This window comes from Dasypus novemcinctus, chromosome 17 (genome assembly GCF_030445035.2).
Source record: "Dasypus novemcinctus isolate mDasNov1 chromosome 17, mDasNov1.1.hap2, whole genome shotgun sequence".
NCBI classification, from domain to species: Eukaryota; Metazoa; Chordata; class Mammalia; order Cingulata; family Dasypodidae; genus Dasypus; species Dasypus novemcinctus.
The window spans coordinates 79,211,579-79,227,645 of record NC_080689.1 but is presented as its reverse complement, the minus strand read 5'-3'; the positions used below and the strand labels follow the sequence as shown (position 1 = coordinate 79,227,645).

The following is a 16,067-nucleotide window of genomic DNA, read 5'->3' as shown; positions in this document are numbered from 1 at the left end:
AATGTTCTTAAAAATATCTGGCAGCAGGAAGCGGATGTGGCTCAAGTGACAGAGCTTCCACCTACCAATGGGAGGGCCTGGTTTCAATCCCTAAGGCCTCTTGGAGAAAAAGAAGAGAAAGTATGCCAGTGCCCATGCAAGTGAGTCACGCAGGAAGATGATGACACAACAAAAGAGAGACAAAAGGAGAGTCAAGGTGAAGCGCAGCAGAGACCAGGAACTGAGGTGGCACAACTGACAGGGAACCTCTCTCCCCATCAGAGGTCTCCAGGATCAAATCCTGGTGAATCCTAGAGGAGAGAAAATGAGAAGAGAAGACAACACAGACAGCAAAAACAGTAGGGTGGGAGGGAAAGGGGGAAATAAATAAATAAATCTTAAAAAAAAAAATCTGGCAGGAAGCAGATGTGGCTCAAGCAACTGAGGTCCCGCCTACTTCACGGGAGGTCCCTGGGTCAGTTCCCAGTGCCTCCTAAAGAAGACAGCGAGGTGGCGTGATAGGCAGGCGTGGTGAGCTGATGCAACAAGATGATGCAACAAGAGACACAAGAGGAAAAACAAGAGTGACACAGCAAAATGGGGAGTGGAGGTGGCTTAAGCAATTAGACATCTCCCTCCTACATTGGAGGTCCCAGGTTTGGCTCCCGGTGCCTCTTAAAGAAACAAGAAAGATGAACAGACACAGCAAGTGCAAACAAGGGGGTGGGGAGAAATAAATAAATAAAATAAATCTTTAAAAAAATATCCAGTGAATCCCCGTGCTGAATAATTGCCCACAGAGGTCTGTACATTCAGGATTCATTTCATCATTCCTTTTCCTCTCCAAGTGGGTCCCTTCCTGTGTCCAAAGACTCCTCCCTAGAAGAACAGCTCACCTATCCTACTGCAGTGAAGAAAACCTTAGCGGAGTCCCAAAGAAAAGCCTTCGTGCCAGCTCTGGCTACTGAATGTAATAGGCATCATTTAAGACCCCTTCTGGGCGAGGTGGGAGAAAAGCAAATGTGGGGCTGGCTATCTTGGTCATACATAGACAGGTCACACCGAACCAAGAGTCCCAAGGACAATCAGGTCAAAGCTGGTGTTTGACAGTGAAGAGGCCAGTGAGGTAAACAATCTAAGTCCAGGAAATGAAAGATTTCTTGGGGGTTCCTTATTCAAATTCTTCCCTCTAACCAAGCACATAAAAAAACATCCCATAACTCACTTGGAAAATAAGCTTTCAGGAAAGGCAACTGACTCAGAGGGGAATAGAAGCTCCTTCTAATAGAACAAAGAGGTTTATAATGAGGGTTTTTATCAAGTATTTCTAAATCTTCTCTCACTATGTTCTGTCTCATTACCATGAACCACATAACCCAAGCCCACATATCTTATTTCCCAAATAGGAGTGCTTGCTTACCTGCCCATCTCTTAATTCTTTCTCATTATGGTAAGAGCAAGATTTTTCATTCATGATGCAAAAGCATTTGTTCAAGTGAGCTTTGTCCTGGGGTTCAAAAGAGAGCTTAGTAAAGCCTGAGATTAGAAGCTATGGGGAGAGCCAGAGAGCCATCTGCTCTACCTTTGCCTTCCTTCTTGGCAGTCATTCAGACTAAAAGTAAGAAAACAGTCCCTGTGTGCCATCACCATGGTGAAGGAGATTTTTGTGGGTGTTGAAAGTAGTCTCTGGGGTCCTGGAAGTCTTGGCCCTGCAAAAAAAAAATTTTTTTTTAAAGCCACTGGTTTCATCATTCAGTTAGAATCTGTTGAGAAAAACTGACATTTACAATCTTTAAGCAGCTGTGAATTTATTCTGAATAAATAAGCTGCCTTAGCCAAATGCCCACTTTTTACTGCCCATGCCACAGGATGGAAAGAGGGGGCTATGCAGGAGTCCAAGGGCTGGATTCTCAGGGTCCCAAAAGCAGAAGCACCAATGTGAGTGGTGGGGTCTGTTTCTGATGATGCTGTTACTGTTACCAGGTGGCACCCTGGTGAGTGGTGGTGGCTGAGTCCTCAGGCTCTGCCCAGGGCTCGGTTTGCTCTGGTTGGGTCTGGGGGCTTACAGTGCTAGACTTGGTTCCTGTGAGGTACCAACGTAAAAGCGCAACACGAGATCCTAACCTAACCTCAGTTATCACTGATGGTGTACATGTGACAGCTCCTAGCCAATCTAGCAAATGCCAAACCTTTCATGCCACATTTCCGACTCAGGGAAAGGGCTGGACAGGCCCGGACTCTTCATGGGAGAAGTAGACATTATCGGTTGCTGTCAACCCAAGAATCCCTCAGAGGGATCGTAAGTGAGCAGATGGTCCATACACAACTGACAGCCATTTCTCATAGACTCAGATGACTGAGAAAGGAGAGAATGGAGGGTGGCCTGTCTATGAGGTCAGCCCTCCACTGCGGGCATAAGATCGGGGTTCCCTACCAACTAGCTGCAGGCAACAAACTGGCATCTTTGTTGGGGGTAAGTGTACTGATTCCTAACATCTGGAATTAGCAGGAATACCTCCTGGCTCTTGGGCTGAATGTTTGGCTCAATGAATCTTGAGGTGGGGGGAGAGAGGGCAGTGCCTCTTCAGTTAGGGCACCTCTGGCAGTAGCTTCTTCTCACGGGCTTCAGCATCTTTCCTTCAGCCTTGGCCTCCAGGACGGCATATTTCCAAACACTCACACATCAGTCAACCTTGGGAAGGCGAAGGGCAGGCGCCTCAGGAAGGCTCTTCCGTTTCTGTAGAAACAGGACCAGCTTTACACGTGTCCTAGTGCTTCAGTTCTGAGTGGAGCACTGCTGATGGCTTCAATCCGGGTTACCACCTGTATCAGAGAAAAGAAAGAGCAAAAGCCCTGTCAAACAGGCAAAGACCCAAAGTTACCAAGATATGAAGGAACTCCTATCACTATTAGGCAAGTTCCTCACAGAAGGACCTAAGGAAACGGCCTTCCTACAAAGAGGGATCCTTTTCGTATCAATCATTTATTGTGCACCCACTGTAAGCAAAAACTGCATTATGGGGTTGCCTTTTTAACTGCCTGCTGAAGGGAAAACTCTCTGAACAGGTACTTAATTTACGTAGTGGGTCCATACCCTATACATAAACGCGCACACAGGTCTGATAATCCTTCTCTGATCCTTCCTGCAAACTTGTCGCCAGGCGGCTCCCACGGAAAGGGGTGGCAGGGAACCAGCCAGGGGCCTGGGGACGCAGGCAACCGCGGCCGCGGGAGAGGGGGTTGGGATGCGGGGTTCGACGGGTCAAAACCATGTCACTTTGGGAGACACAGGGCAGGGTGCTCGCCGGGCTGTAATGGGCTGGGGGGTCTCAACTCATCAAGATATCCAGCAGGGGCCGTGTAGAAACAGCGGTCAGAAACGTCGTCTCAGGAGAGGGAACCTGAGGAATGCAAGCTGTCTCGGATCGCGGGACCAGAATCCAGCTCTCCCGTCTCCCAGGCGGCATTTTCTCTCCGTTCCGCAGCTCTCAGCCTAGCCTGGCCCTCGGGTGGTCATCGGCCTGCCCCTTTCCACTCTAATGACCCCCGCGGGGCGCGCCCCCGGCGTTACCAGCGCCTTCCCTGCGAGGCTTCCGTAGCCCCCGCTGAGCCCCCGGCACGCACGCGCACAGCGCCTCCCGGCCCCGAGAACGACGCTTACGGCGAGCAAAAACCTGGCTACGGACAGCCGGAGGGCCCAATCCGCGCCCGCGTGGTGGCCTCGCCCCCAAAAGGCTCTGGGGGGCTTAGAAGTCGTCTCCGCCTCGGGGCTGGGGTGGGTGGTGTCGGGGCGGGGCCTCAGCCCTTACTTCCGAGCGCGGCGGGAGCGGGCCGGCTGTCGGCCCCCGGCGTCGGCGCGATGTGGCTCACGCTCGTCCCACTGGCGGTGCTGCTGCTCGTCGTCCTCCGCAAGGCTTACCTGTGGCTGTTCCTGAGTAGCTCCCCGAACCCCTTCTCCGAGGATGTCAAGCGGCCCCCCGCGCCCATGGTGATCGACAAGGAGGCCAGGAAGAAGGTCCTCAAACAAGGTCAGCGGGACAGGCCCTGGGCTCCGGGGCTGCGCCGGCACTCCTCTCGGGTTTGCGTCTCCGTGAGCGCCCGGCGAGCCGCTGCTCGGCCCGGCCTCAGTTTCCCCCATGTAAAGTGCCGGGAGTCTCGGCTGGGCCAAGCCCCGCACCCCATCCCCCGCTCTGGCGTCCTTGCGGCCCACGGGATGGACTAGAAGAGACCTTTGCGCCACTTGGCTTGGGGACCTCTACTTTGTCACGAACCCTGCCACGCGGTCTCCGGGGTGTGGGGTTGCTGCCCGCAGATGTCTTCCCATTTGCTTGGGCGACTGCGTTTTGCTCAAGTGGTTTGACTGACTGCGCGTGTTCCCTGCTGAGAGGGTCCAGCCTGGTTCCAGAACTTGGGGGTCTCGGGAGAGGGTGCTTCAGGCTCAGAGCCCGCTGTCCTGTCAAGCAGAGCCCTTCCAATTGTCATCTTTAACACATATTTTGGTGGTGTTCCTAAGGTTTGAAAAAAGAGTTCTGCTTTAAAAAAAATTGAATCTCGTTTGACCTCCAGGGTCCCTTTCTCTTGTAAACGTTAGAATTCTGTGCGACACATCTTGCTGCACAGTCAAGGCATTAATTAAATAGAAAGACTAATAATAATAATCTGGACTTTGAGATCAGAGTTTTCGCTTGGACCCTGTCACTAATTTATTGCAATCAACCTTCCTGAGTCACTCTACTATCTGGGCTGCTATAAATGTGAGATAATTAGTTTAACTGTTTTCCAGATCAGGTTGTGAACTATTATTGGGTCATGAAATAAATGTGGGTTGTAGCCAGTGTTTAAAATGCAGTAGAAGGGGAGTGGATGTAGCTCAAGTGGATGTGCACCTGCTTCCTGTGTACGAGGTCCTGGGTTCAATCTCTGGTACTTCATACATACATACGTACATACATACATACATATATATGTATATAACGCAGTAGAATAAGAAATAGACTGCATCATAACTAGTTAGGGTAATTGTATTATGAAACTTCTATTTCAGGAAGGTGTTTATATATAATGTACTTATGTATGCTCTCGGCCATGATATAAAATGTTGTTTCTCACTCAGAGTCTCGCTCAAAACTCACGAAAGCAAAAAAGTTTGCCGAGTTCTCTCGCAGCTTAAAAATTCCAAGTCTCCGTTCTTTGTGAGACATTTGACTCCTTAAAGAACAAACCTTATATGGCAATGCCCATATAGCACCACCAGAGGGCACCACCCACCATGCTGTCTAGTTTTGTCTTCAAAGTGTTGCTCCTTCAACCCTGCTTCCAGGTTTCCCAGATGTGATTTCTCAGAACAGCAGCCTCTGAGATTTTTAAAATGTCACAAGCAGTTCTGTCGTGCCTAAGCCTCTGTGGCAGGATCTCCAAGAATCACCACATGACTCTGGCTTCACTGGTGCCTGCATATCCTGCATCTTCCAAAGATAGACAACTTGTGAATGGACAGTTCCAGGAGGCAGCAGTCTGCCCCATAACATCCTCTACCCCTTTTATTCTCTTTCTTCCCCAGCTGTCTGTGTCTGTATTTTCTCTCTGCTTTTTTTCTGCTCCTCTGGTAGTTCAATGATTGCTGCGTTCTTTGAAAGTATGGAAAATCCCCATGGACGCAGATCAGATCAAGCCAGAGGCTCCGTTTAATCTGCCTGGCTGGTCCTGTGTCGTTCTCAGGTGAAGTGTTGGAGGCAGCTTAGACGTGAACTCCATGCCGGGCTGCTCTAGAGGCCTCTTGCATTGTCCAAGCTAGCGTCATCTTCCTGAGTGTCCACATCTTTGCTCTTTCCCTCCTCCTGCCTAAAAAAGCCACCCTTCACCTACTCCCTTCTGCTGCAGCTTTCTCAACCAGCCGAGTGCCGGAGAACCTAGACGTGGTGGTGATTGGCAGTGGCTTCGGGGGCCTGGCTGTGGCTGCGATCCTGGCCAAAGCTGGCAAGCGAGTTCTGGTGCTGGAACAACACACCAAGGCAGGGGGCTGTTGTCATACCTTTGGACAGGATGGCTTTGAATTTGACACAGGTGAGGCTTGTGTGGAGAAGGGCTGGGCACATGGCTCTCTCTCGAGGAGGCTCAGGGCAGCCATCATGGGACAGTACTGGGCATTTCGGTTTGGGGGACCCCATCTGCCCCTGGGCACTACCTTCCTGGTCTGACCCTTACTTCCACTGGCTGCTGAACTGGGCAGGGATATGATGGTTCCTGCTGTGCCCCTCGCTAGAAAAAGGGTGGGTGGCTCCCTCGGGGCGTGGATTTGGCCATGCCAGGCAACCTTTTCCATTTAGTTTCCTTGTCCACCTTTCCAAGCTCAATCCCCTTCTGTCTCTCAACAGGAATCCATTATATTGGGCGCATGCAGGAGGGTAGAATTGGCCGTTTTATCTTGGACCAGATCACAGAGGGGCAGCTGGACTGGGTTGCCCTGCCCTCCCCCTTCGACGTCATGTATCTAGAAGGGCCCAATGGCCAAAAGGAGTTCCCCATGTACAGTGGGGAGAAGGCCTACATTCAGGGCCTCAAGGACAAGTTTCCTCAGGAAGAAGCTGCCATTGACAAGTATATAAAGCTGGTTAAGGTAACGCGGGCAGACTGGGCACGTCCCTGTTGTTCCCCGAAAGGCTGACCTTCATTCGGGGAGTGGCTTGTGGGGGAGTGATGAGTGCGGGGTAGGAAGTGAGGGAGAGCCATGTCTGTCCTGACTGCAGTCCCCACTTGGGGCCACCCCTGCACCCCGCGGGACCTGGAGCCTTGGCTCAGGCGCTGCCATGGTCCCTTCTACTGCTGGGAGGGACAGGGTGCCCTGTCCTTCCTGGGTAGGTGGCTTCCATGTGCTCAGACCACTATTCTTTTTCACTTCTGAGACCAGGTTGGGATTTTTCCAAAAGATTTTGAGCTGGAAGCTAAAAAGCAAAAGACAAAAACAAACGAAAAAAACCGAACAGACTGAAAAAATAGGGGCTCATCTGAGTGTAGAATGGAGGAAAATTCACAGAGTACAAATATTTGAACAATCCAAATTCAGCACAGCTCAGCCAGGCCCTTGGATCGGCGTGGGCTAGCGGAATGGGGTTTCTGCCGCAGCCATGCCAGAGGCGAGACCTGCTCCTCGTGGCCCTTTGTCTTCCCCAGGTCGTGTCCCGCGGAGTGGTTCACGGCATCTTGCTGAAGTTCCTCCCATTGCCTGTGGTTCAGCTCCTCAGCAAGCTGGGGCTGCTCACCCGCTTCTCTCCGTTCCTCCGGGCCTCTACGCAGAGCCTCTCTGAGGTCCTGCGGGGGCTGCCAGCCTCCCCTGAGCTCCAGGCGGTGCTCAGCTACATCTTCCCCACATACGGTGGGTGCTGGGCCCAGGCGCGGGGAGGCTTCTGTCGGGGCTTGCTGTTCTCTCAGCTCTCAGCCGTTCCCCCCGAACCGCCTTGACAAACTGAAATGCGGAAGTGGAGGGGTGGAGCTCATGGATGAGAAGTCCTTCCATCTGCCCAGCTCCCTGGTAGATGCCCCCTTTCTCCACGCCCTGGGCGATCCTTCTGTTGGGCCAACACTTTTCTCCCAGTCGTGGCTCTATGGCAGGTGGCAGGGAGGACATTGCCACTGGCCCCATGATACGTAAGGCCCCTTGTTGGGATGGAAGCCAGGCCCTCTGGCCGCCCTGGACCCCGGGGGACGTCTGGATGCCGGGATGGCCTCGGGCCGTGTGTGCTCCGTCTGGGGAGGGCGCCGGATGCCTGCTCGGCCTCACCCGCCTTCCTCCCGCAGGAGTCACACCCAGCCACACCACCTTCGCCATGCACGCTCTGCTGGTGGACCACTACATAACCGGGGCCTTCTATCCCCGGGGGGGCTCCAGTGAAATCGCCTTCCACACCATCCCTGTGATTCAGCGGGCAGGGGGCGCCGTCCTGACGAGGGCCTCTGTGCAGGCCGTGCTGCTGGACTCCGCCGGCAAAGCCTGTGGTGAGAGCTCTGTGCCACGCTCCGGGTCCCCGGGCTGGGGCAGGAGAAGACGCGGGGTGCCGAGGAAGAAGAGCCCTGCGGGCCGAAGAACTGACTAGCCTCCTTATGGGGCTGGAGCCTTCCCCCAGACCAGGGTCTGGCCAACTGCGAGCAGGTCCAGAGGTGAAAGGTAAAGGATTGCAGGGTCCCCAAAGAACAGTATGTACTGAAATGGGCAGTGGATGAAATATCCAGCCAGGAATCTGCTGCCCTCTGGAGGGAGGGCTTATCTTTTCCATCCTGTCGTCTGTAGATCTTATCTCAGAACAGAGGCCCGTGAGTGTTGGTTCAGTGGTAGCTGGAATGCTTGAGCAACCCGGGTACTTCCTGGGTGGGATGGGGGCTGGCAGGATGCCCTGTCCTCAGCCTGCAAGTGGCAGGGAAGGGCCCAGAAGCCTGCCATTCTGCCTCGGGTCAGGGCCGTGACCTGCACAGACACTCAGAGCCCACCTTGGGATGAACTCCTGGAGGAGAGGGGCGACGTCGGGAGGGACTCAGGCTGCCGTGAAAGGGGGCAGGGTGAGGCCTGGAGAGAACGGGCTGGCGTCGCGGGGGGTGGTGGCAGTGGAGCCAGTGCACAGACCAAGCCACGCGCAGCCATGAGGGTGTGTTTGTGGGAGAGACCTAGAGGTTGCCCCCTAGGGGAAGAGAAAGGCGGCTGTGGGTTGTGTGAGAATTTTTCTCCTGTCTGTGAGCAAGGTTTTCCAGCTGGAAGAAGCCTCCAGGCAGGGTGGGCCGACCAGATCAGCTAAGGTCAATTTGGAATATACTTATTCATGTTTTTCATGGGCTTCAGTGATAAAAGCTGGAGATAAAAAGATAAACATGTCTCAACTGCTTACTCAAGAAGTTTCTGGTCTGATAAGGAAGATCATTGCCATATAATTTTTTTTTAAAGATTTATTATTATTGTTGTTTTTATTTATTTCAATCCTCTCCCCCCGCCCCCAGTTGTCTGCTTTCTCTGTCCATTCGCTGTGTGTTCTTCTGTGTTGGCTTGCATTCTTGTCAGCGGCACCGGGACTCTGTCTCTTTTTGTTGCGTCATCTCTCCATGTGTGCGGCACCATTCCTGGGCAGGCTGCACTTTCTTTCGTGCTGGGCGGCTCTCCTTATGGGGTGCACTCCTTGCGTGTGAGGCTCCCCTACACGGGGGACACCCCTGCATGGCACGGCACTCCTTGCGCGCATCAGCACTGTGCGTGCACCTCCACACGGTTAGGAGGCCCGGGGTTTGAACCCTGGACCTCCCGTGTGGTGGGTAGACGCCTATCAGGAGATGGCATAGAGGACAGTGAGACAGGGAAGGTGCCCGAGGCACAGGGGTTGGAGCCAGGTCATCAAGGGTGAGAAGAGGGTGGAGGAGGCCAGGCCAGGCAGGAGAGCCAGCGTCCGCGAAGGTGTGGGGATGAGAGCGCTCGGGGGGTGTGCGGTGGAAACACAGGAAACCGCCGTTTCTGTAGGTCAAGAAATGGCTGTCAGCTGTTTGATCTGGTTCTTCCTGCCAGTCAGTGAGAGCGGCTGGAGGTGAGGCTGACGCGCAGAAGGACCACCCCGAAGGGGCTGCCACAAGACCTTGGCCTTTAGCTAGAGGCTGAGGTGTCACTGAGATGCCGTTTAAGGAGAGCGGTGCTGTGGGTGATGCGCGTCTTGGAGATAGAACTCTGCAGCCGTGAAGAAGGGCCCGGGATCCTCCGGGAGGGCTGCAGCCCCCGAGCTTTGCCGGGGTGCGTGTGCAGGGCGGTGGGCTTGGCTCATCCGCGCGAGGCAGGCTGAGGGTGCCGGAGTGTATTTCATTCACCGGGCACTTTTGCCTGGGGCCTGCCCTGCCTGGCCCAAGCTGGGCTGGACGCCCAGGTCTGAGAAGTCGCAGCCAAAGCCGGGGGAGGTCTGTGTGGGATGTGGGCTCTCCTCTTCCTGGAGCCCCCAGCACCTCAGCCGAGTTCTTGGGCCTGCAGGTGTGAGCGTGAAGAAGGGGCAAGAGCTGGTGAACATCTACTGCCCCGTCGTGGTCTCCAGCGCGGGCCTGTTCAACACCTACCGGCACTTGCTGCCAGAGAGCGCCCGCTGCCTCCCAGGTGAGGGACTGGTCCGGCGTGCCCCTCCTCCAGTTTCCTGACGTTTCCCCTTCTAGAGCTCGCCTGCTCAACCCCGGGGATGCTTTCCTCCTCCTTCTTGGCTGCCCAGATCAGCTGCCCGCTGCCCATCCTTCAGCAGAAAAGTCGAGAGCATTGGATTCTGATGGCCTCTGTGTGCAGCAAGGCCTCTGCGTCCAGGGCTTGGGAAGCAACTTCCTTTCTGTCCCATCGTCCCCAAGACCATTTGGTCTTTCTCTCTCATTGCCTTCCTGGTGTCTTTACTCCCTTTCCCGTTGTAATGTCAGCTGCTTTTCCCTCTCCCCAAGTCCCGTTCCAAGGTGCCCACTTCCAGTTTCCAGGCTCTTAGGCCATCTTTCTGATCGCTGGGTTTTCATTGAGTTTGTGGCACGACTCCCCTTCCCTCCCTTCATTTCTCTTTTATTTTGAGTGGGGAAGACTGGTCTGACGATGTGAGTAAAGGAAGCGAGGCTGGCATGGAGAAGGGGGGACAGGTGTGATCGGGGGGGCCTTATCAGGGATTTAAGGTGATGCTTTTCTGCCCCTTTCAGGAGCCAGCTCCCTCATGGGGCTGAGATTGCCGGAGCCCCTTCTGGTTTTCTGCTCTTCCTTGAGCTCCATGCTCAAAACCTGGGACCCAGGTGGAAAGAAGCCCCAGTGCAGTCGTCTCTTCTGACAGGCTGTGGCATGGCAGGGAGAAAGGCACGCGAGTGGGTGCCCTGGTAAATCCATGCGAGGGGCTTCGCCTTCCCTGTTGCGTTTGCTCCTCACAGCCACCTAGAAAGAAAGAGCCTCATGCTAGGGTCTGTGGAGGGGGAAACTGAGTTCCATAGAGGGGAAGCAACTTCCCAAGGCCACCCAGCTGAAAGTGGCAGAGTCGAGATGAGACTGGAGAGCCTGAGTGCTGCACCCCTCTGGGCTGAGGAGCGTGAAGCTTCCAGAGCACAGGCCTTACAAGAAGGGGCAGCCCGCAGGGAATCCAGAGGCTGAACCAGAGTCAGGGGAGACTCCAGGACTCCAGGTAACTAGAAGCTACTGGTGGGATCCGAGGAAAGCAGGCCTGCTGGCCATGAGGGGCGAGAGAGGGGCCTGCATAGTGGCCTTTGACCAGAAGAGAGAGCAAGGAGCAGCTCAAGATGCGGTTGGGAGGAAAGACAAAAAGAAAAGAACAAAGGAAAAAAGAAAAGGAAAAAAAAAAAATGCAGTTGGATGGAAACCAGGAGCTTTGGTGGTTATCAGGAGTAGGGTCCCAGAGAGTGGTGGGCCCTGTGGGCTGTTCAGGGCTAGGGAAGTTTGGTTCTTAGAAAAGTGAGTCTGGATTTCCTCACTTCAGCTGTAACTGGACTTGTGCCACCCAGACGCGCCTCTCATACCCATGCCTCTCTCCCTGGGCCTCGGCCAGCATCTGCCATCAGCTGAGGCCTCCGCTCCCTCCGACAGGGTGAGCGCAGTGGGGTGAGGCAGACACTGCCCAGTGGCAGGGAGTGGGCGGGTGACGGGCAGCCCAGTGGACTTTGCCTTTGGTGATTCCTGCTTCCTGCTCTGTAACCCTTTCCTCCTCCAAATCCTGAACCCGTCCTCTGCCAGGCCCCACTGGCCACGAGGCCTGCCCTCCCTCCAGGCAGCCATGCTCTGGGGCGACCCGTTCCGCTCCCCTCCCCTCGCTGGCCAGTTTCAGTTTTGCTGGCCCTGAAAACAGCCTGGTGGTGCCAGCCGTACGGGGCCGAAGGCCCAAGTGCCCCTGGCGTGGGAGGTCGGATGCTGGGCCAGAGACATCCCAGCGTGAGAACGCTGCACAAAGTGGCAGAGAGGACACTCTCCTCAGAGCCAGGTGCTGGGACTCCCGCTCTCCAGCTCTTTGGGGGAGAGGATTCTCATAGTTCTCTCTGCCCCTCAGGGATGGGCATCAGCTGTCCAGTGGGACAGGCAGGAGACTTGGGGTGGAGGGTGGAGTGGATGGTCAAGCAAAAAGAGCCTTTGTGGATGGGCAAAGCCTTTTAAAATTTTTTTAGGGGAGAGGATGTGGCTCAAGCAGTTGAGCACCTGCTTCCCACATGGGAGGTCCCAGAATTGGTCCCTGGTGCCTTGTAAAAAACAAACAACAAGCGAAAAAAACCCACGGAGGGGAAGCCAGTGTGGCTCAGTGGTTGAGCACTGGCTTCTCACATACGAGGTCCCAATTCAATCTCTGGCCTGGCACCTCAAAAAAAAAAATTTTTTTTTAGCATTTAAAAAATTGAAGCAGCTGTAGGTTTACAGAAAAATCATGTAAAAAGCACAGCTTGCCTTTTATCTCCTCCGCATAGCTTTCCATATTACAAACACTTTGCATTAGTGTGGTATCTTTATTACAACTGACAAGACAATATTATTATAATTATTAACCAAAGTCCATAGTTTATATTAGGGTTCACTTTTCGTGTTGTATAGTTGTAGCGTATTTTTTTTTTAAGTTCCTATAATTTTTTTTGTTCTTTTTTTAAAAACTTTATTTTTAAAGAAGTTAGGTTACAGAAGTCACATTAAAAATACAAGGGATTCCCGTAACACCCCCTCCCCCTCACATTTCCCCCTATTAACGACATCCTTCACGAGTGTGGTACATCTGTTACAGTCGGCGAACACATGCTGAAGCCACTGCTCGTCATGGTCTACAGCTTACATTATGGTTTACACTTTGCCCTGTACAGTTTTCTAGGTTTTGACAAAATGTATCCATCCCAGAACAATTCCAGTGCCCTAAAAATGCCCTGCATTCCACCTGTTCTTTGCCCCCCTCCTCTCAAGCACGTCTGGTGACCACTCTCTATACCAATGTTCCAAGTTCTCCTATCACTTCTGTAACACTAAGGCTCCGTTGGCCTGTGGTTGCCTCCCCGTTGCGTGTGTCATTCCTCAGCCTTGTGGGTTTTGGGGTGATGATGCCCGCTCTGCTTCCGACCGGGAGGGCCTTGGGTCTTCCAGTGCGTGGTTGGTTTCCTCCTGCTGGGCGAGCCCGTGCGAATTCCCACGCTGACCTGGGGGAGGCGCCTGGGGGTGGTTTGGAGAGGAAGGTACGTGTGGTTCCTGGGCCCCTTCTAGCTGGGGGGGGTGCTCTCCTGAGAGGCCGCGGGAGACTGGGCAGTGCCACTCCCGGGGCCTTGGCTCCCTCCCCGCCCACCCTTTACCAAGCACTTAGTGCAGAGGCCTCATCCCTGGCCTGCCTCCTTAGGCCGTGCTCCCTGCTTCCTCCTGTGAGTCCTGAAAGGCTCCTGAGGCGAGTGCCTGGGAAGGGCTGGCGGGCACTGCGGGCCGTTCTGAGGCTGGCACTACCCTCAGGCCCGTGGCCTCTGCTCTATGACCTAATCACTACCGTGACAACGTAAGGGCCAGGCTGGCCCGGCGGGCACCGTGGGCTGGCTCCGGGAGGGTGGCAAGTTTGGGGCTGGGCGACCCCTGCTTAAATGAAGGTGCGCAGAGCAGAAGCGGGCGGACGTGGCGGAGCAGGCACCGGGGGTTGTGTCCTTCCCAGGCAGGAGGTGACTGTTGAGACGTCACCATAGTGAAGACAGGCTGGGCCGTGGCGGCTGACGCTGCCGGTGCCGCGAGCGCGTGTCTGCAGGCCCCCCGGGGCAGGGTGGCTGGCGCTGGCCCACGCAGCCCGCACCCCCTCCTCTCTCGGCAGGTGTGAAGGAACAGCTGGAGAAGGTGCGGCCCGGTCTGGGCATGTTCATGGTTTTCATCGGCCTGCGAGGCACCAAGGAGGAGCTGGGGCTGGGTCCTACCAACTACTATATTTATTTTGACACAGACATGGACAAGGCGTAAGCGGAGGGCTGGGGTGGGCCCTGCTCTCTGGGTGCTGGGGAGGCACTCCCTGAACCGGGCCAGGCCTCGGCGCAGGCCCGCTGGCCGCCCCTGGGGAGGAGAGGGCCCTGGGGTGGCGCTGGGGGCTGTGGGAAGCAGGGCTGAGGGGAGCTGCCCCTCCTCTGCCCTGCAGGATGGAGCGCTACCTCGCCACGCCCAGGGAGAAGGCGGCCGAGCACATCCCCTTCTTCTTCATCACCTGCCCATCGGCCAAGGACCCGACTTGGGACGACCGATACCCAGGTGGGCCGGAGGTCCTGGGAGGGGGGGGAGTCGGGGCGGGAAGGGGTCGGGCAGCAGTAAGCCCCGCTCTGCCGCCCAGACCGCTCCACGGTGACCGTGCTGCTGCCCACCGCCTTCGAGTGGTTCGAGGAGTGGCAGGAGGAGCCGAAGGGCAAGCGGAGCGGCGACTACGAGGCCCTCAAACAGTCCTTCCTGGACGCCTGCCTGTCGCGTGTCATGAAGCTCTACCCGCAGCTGGAGGGCCAGGTAGGCGGGCAGCGTGAGCGGCGGGGGGACAGACGGCTTGGCGCCACTGCTGCCCTTCCCGGGATGGCTGGGCCAGGGAAGGCCAAGGAGCCTTTGCAGGCCGTCGGGTCCTTCCAGAGCAGCCAAGGGAAGAGACAAGGATCCCGGGAGTTTCACGTGGGCCCTTTGGCTGCCCGTTTCCTCAGGTGGACAGTGTGGCTGGAGGCACCCCGCTCACCTGCCAGTTCTACCTGGCTTCCCCACGAGGTGCCTGCTACGGCGCCGACCACGACCTGGGCCGCCTGCACCCGCTAGCCATGGCCTCCATGAGGGCCCAGAGCCCCATCCCCAACCTCTACCTGACAGGTACGCTCACTGCCCCTTTACCTGCGCGTCCCGGCCGCCCCTCGTCCTCCGGCCTTGTCTTCCCCCGCGGCCCCGGCCTCCTGCCGGGGGAAAACCCACAGGCCTCTGCTCTTCCTCCCAGGCCAGGACATCTTCACCTGTGGGCTGATGGGGGCCCTGCAAGGGGCCCTGCTGTGCGGCAGCGCCATCCTCAAGCGCAACCTGTACCTGGACCTGAACAAGCTCGGCTCGAGGGTCCGGGCCCAGAAGAAGAAGAACTAGTTCAGTCAAGAAGGCAGGGGGGTTGGGCCGGTGATTAGGCCCCACTTGACACCCGGTTCCTCCTGCGTTCCCTCCTTGCCCCTGTCACGCTGCTTGGGTTTCTGAGCAGGGATCCCACACAGGCCTCGGTAGACGACAGTTCTTAAGGGCGGCTCTCCAGCTGGGTGACGTGCCTCTTCTCTGGCTCTACCACCAGGGTTGCTTTCCTTACAAGGCCTGCGCAGTCAGGGTTATGGACTGACAGGCTGCAGTCTCGGGAGCCCCACGGCCCTGCCGCCCCACTCCCACCTCTGCACGCTCACAGTCCTAGTCAGTACCCTCTCGGCCAGGTGGGCCAGGTGGATGACACTCTTAAGTGTCGGTCAGCTGCGGCAGGCTGTCCTGCCCCGGGGCCTCCCCAGACCCTCTCCCTACCGCGCTGAGGTTCTTCACTGTCCTGAGGAAAAAAGGAGACTGAAGAGGAGTGGAGACCCGCCTGCTGCAGGCCCAGGGCCGGGAGGCGCCTGTGACGGGCTGGCTGCGGTCCTCAGGGCGGGACGCACCAGGTCCTGCCTGAGGGTGCGGTGTAAGTGCAGCCCAGCCCGAGGCGCGTCCTCCCCGGGACCCAGGTGGCACCTGGTCTTCAAATGCCAGCCCCATGGTGCCCAAGCCTCAGGGTCTGAAGGGTTTAGGAGTCAGGACTGGAAAGATGACACCAGTGGGGGAGAGGCAGGGTAACAGGCCAAGGGCCCCAGCACAGGAAGGTGAATGAAAGGACTGACACACAGCCACTTCCAGACCCGGAAGGCGGGCTGCCTGGGTGGCAGTGGGCGTGGGACCTCAGGCCAGAACCCAGAAGAGCGCAGAGCCCGGGAGCAGCGTGTGCCACTTCTACACATGCGGAGACTGGACAGAAAGGGGAGTGAAGGCCAAGGTTATTTGAGGGAAAAACCCAAAACTTCTACTTACCTTAAATTGAACCAAGTGCCTTATTTTAGTCCATTTTAATGTAACAATAAATTTAATGATCTTATAGCTTTAA

The 16,067-nt window shown here is 55.8% G+C and overlaps 2 protein-coding genes across 12 annotated transcripts in view; one reads left to right on the top strand and one right to left on the bottom strand.

Annotated features, from left to right (window-relative positions):
- The window catches only part of ELMOD3 (ELMO domain containing 3), a 25,205-nt gene extending 21,169 nt beyond the window's left edge, over window positions 1-4,036 (bottom strand). The window contains exons 1-4 of one of the 11 annotated variants that reach the window (XM_058279008.2): window positions 3,551-3,646; window positions 2,495-2,802; window positions 1,562-1,688; window positions 1,400-1,486 (exon numbers count right to left, since the gene is read on the bottom strand). In XM_058279008.2, the coding sequence (XP_058134991.1) occupies window positions 1,400-1,453 (54 nt within the window). In that variant the 5' untranslated portion in view covers window positions 1,454-1,486; window positions 1,562-1,688; window positions 2,495-2,802; window positions 3,551-3,646. Of the gene's footprint in view, window positions 1-1,399; window positions 1,689-2,494; window positions 2,803-3,073; window positions 3,647-3,898 lie in introns of those variants that run through there. The other 10 variants (XM_058279010.2, XM_058279005.2, XM_058279011.2 and 7 more) reach the window with 10 other exon arrangements.
- On the top strand, window positions 3,589-16,067 carry RETSAT (retinol saturase). Its single transcript, XM_023587530.3, has 11 exons — window positions 3,589-4,007; window positions 5,860-6,042; window positions 6,354-6,595; window positions 7,150-7,351; window positions 7,774-7,971; window positions 9,968-10,087; window positions 13,770-13,908; window positions 14,085-14,194; window positions 14,274-14,440; window positions 14,626-14,785; window positions 14,907-16,067. Exons 1-11 carry the CDS (start codon window positions 3,839-3,841, stop codon window positions 15,044-15,046), a joined length of 1,830 nt encoding a protein of 609 aa, XP_023443298.2. The 5' UTR covers window positions 3,589-3,838; the 3' UTR covers window positions 15,047-16,067.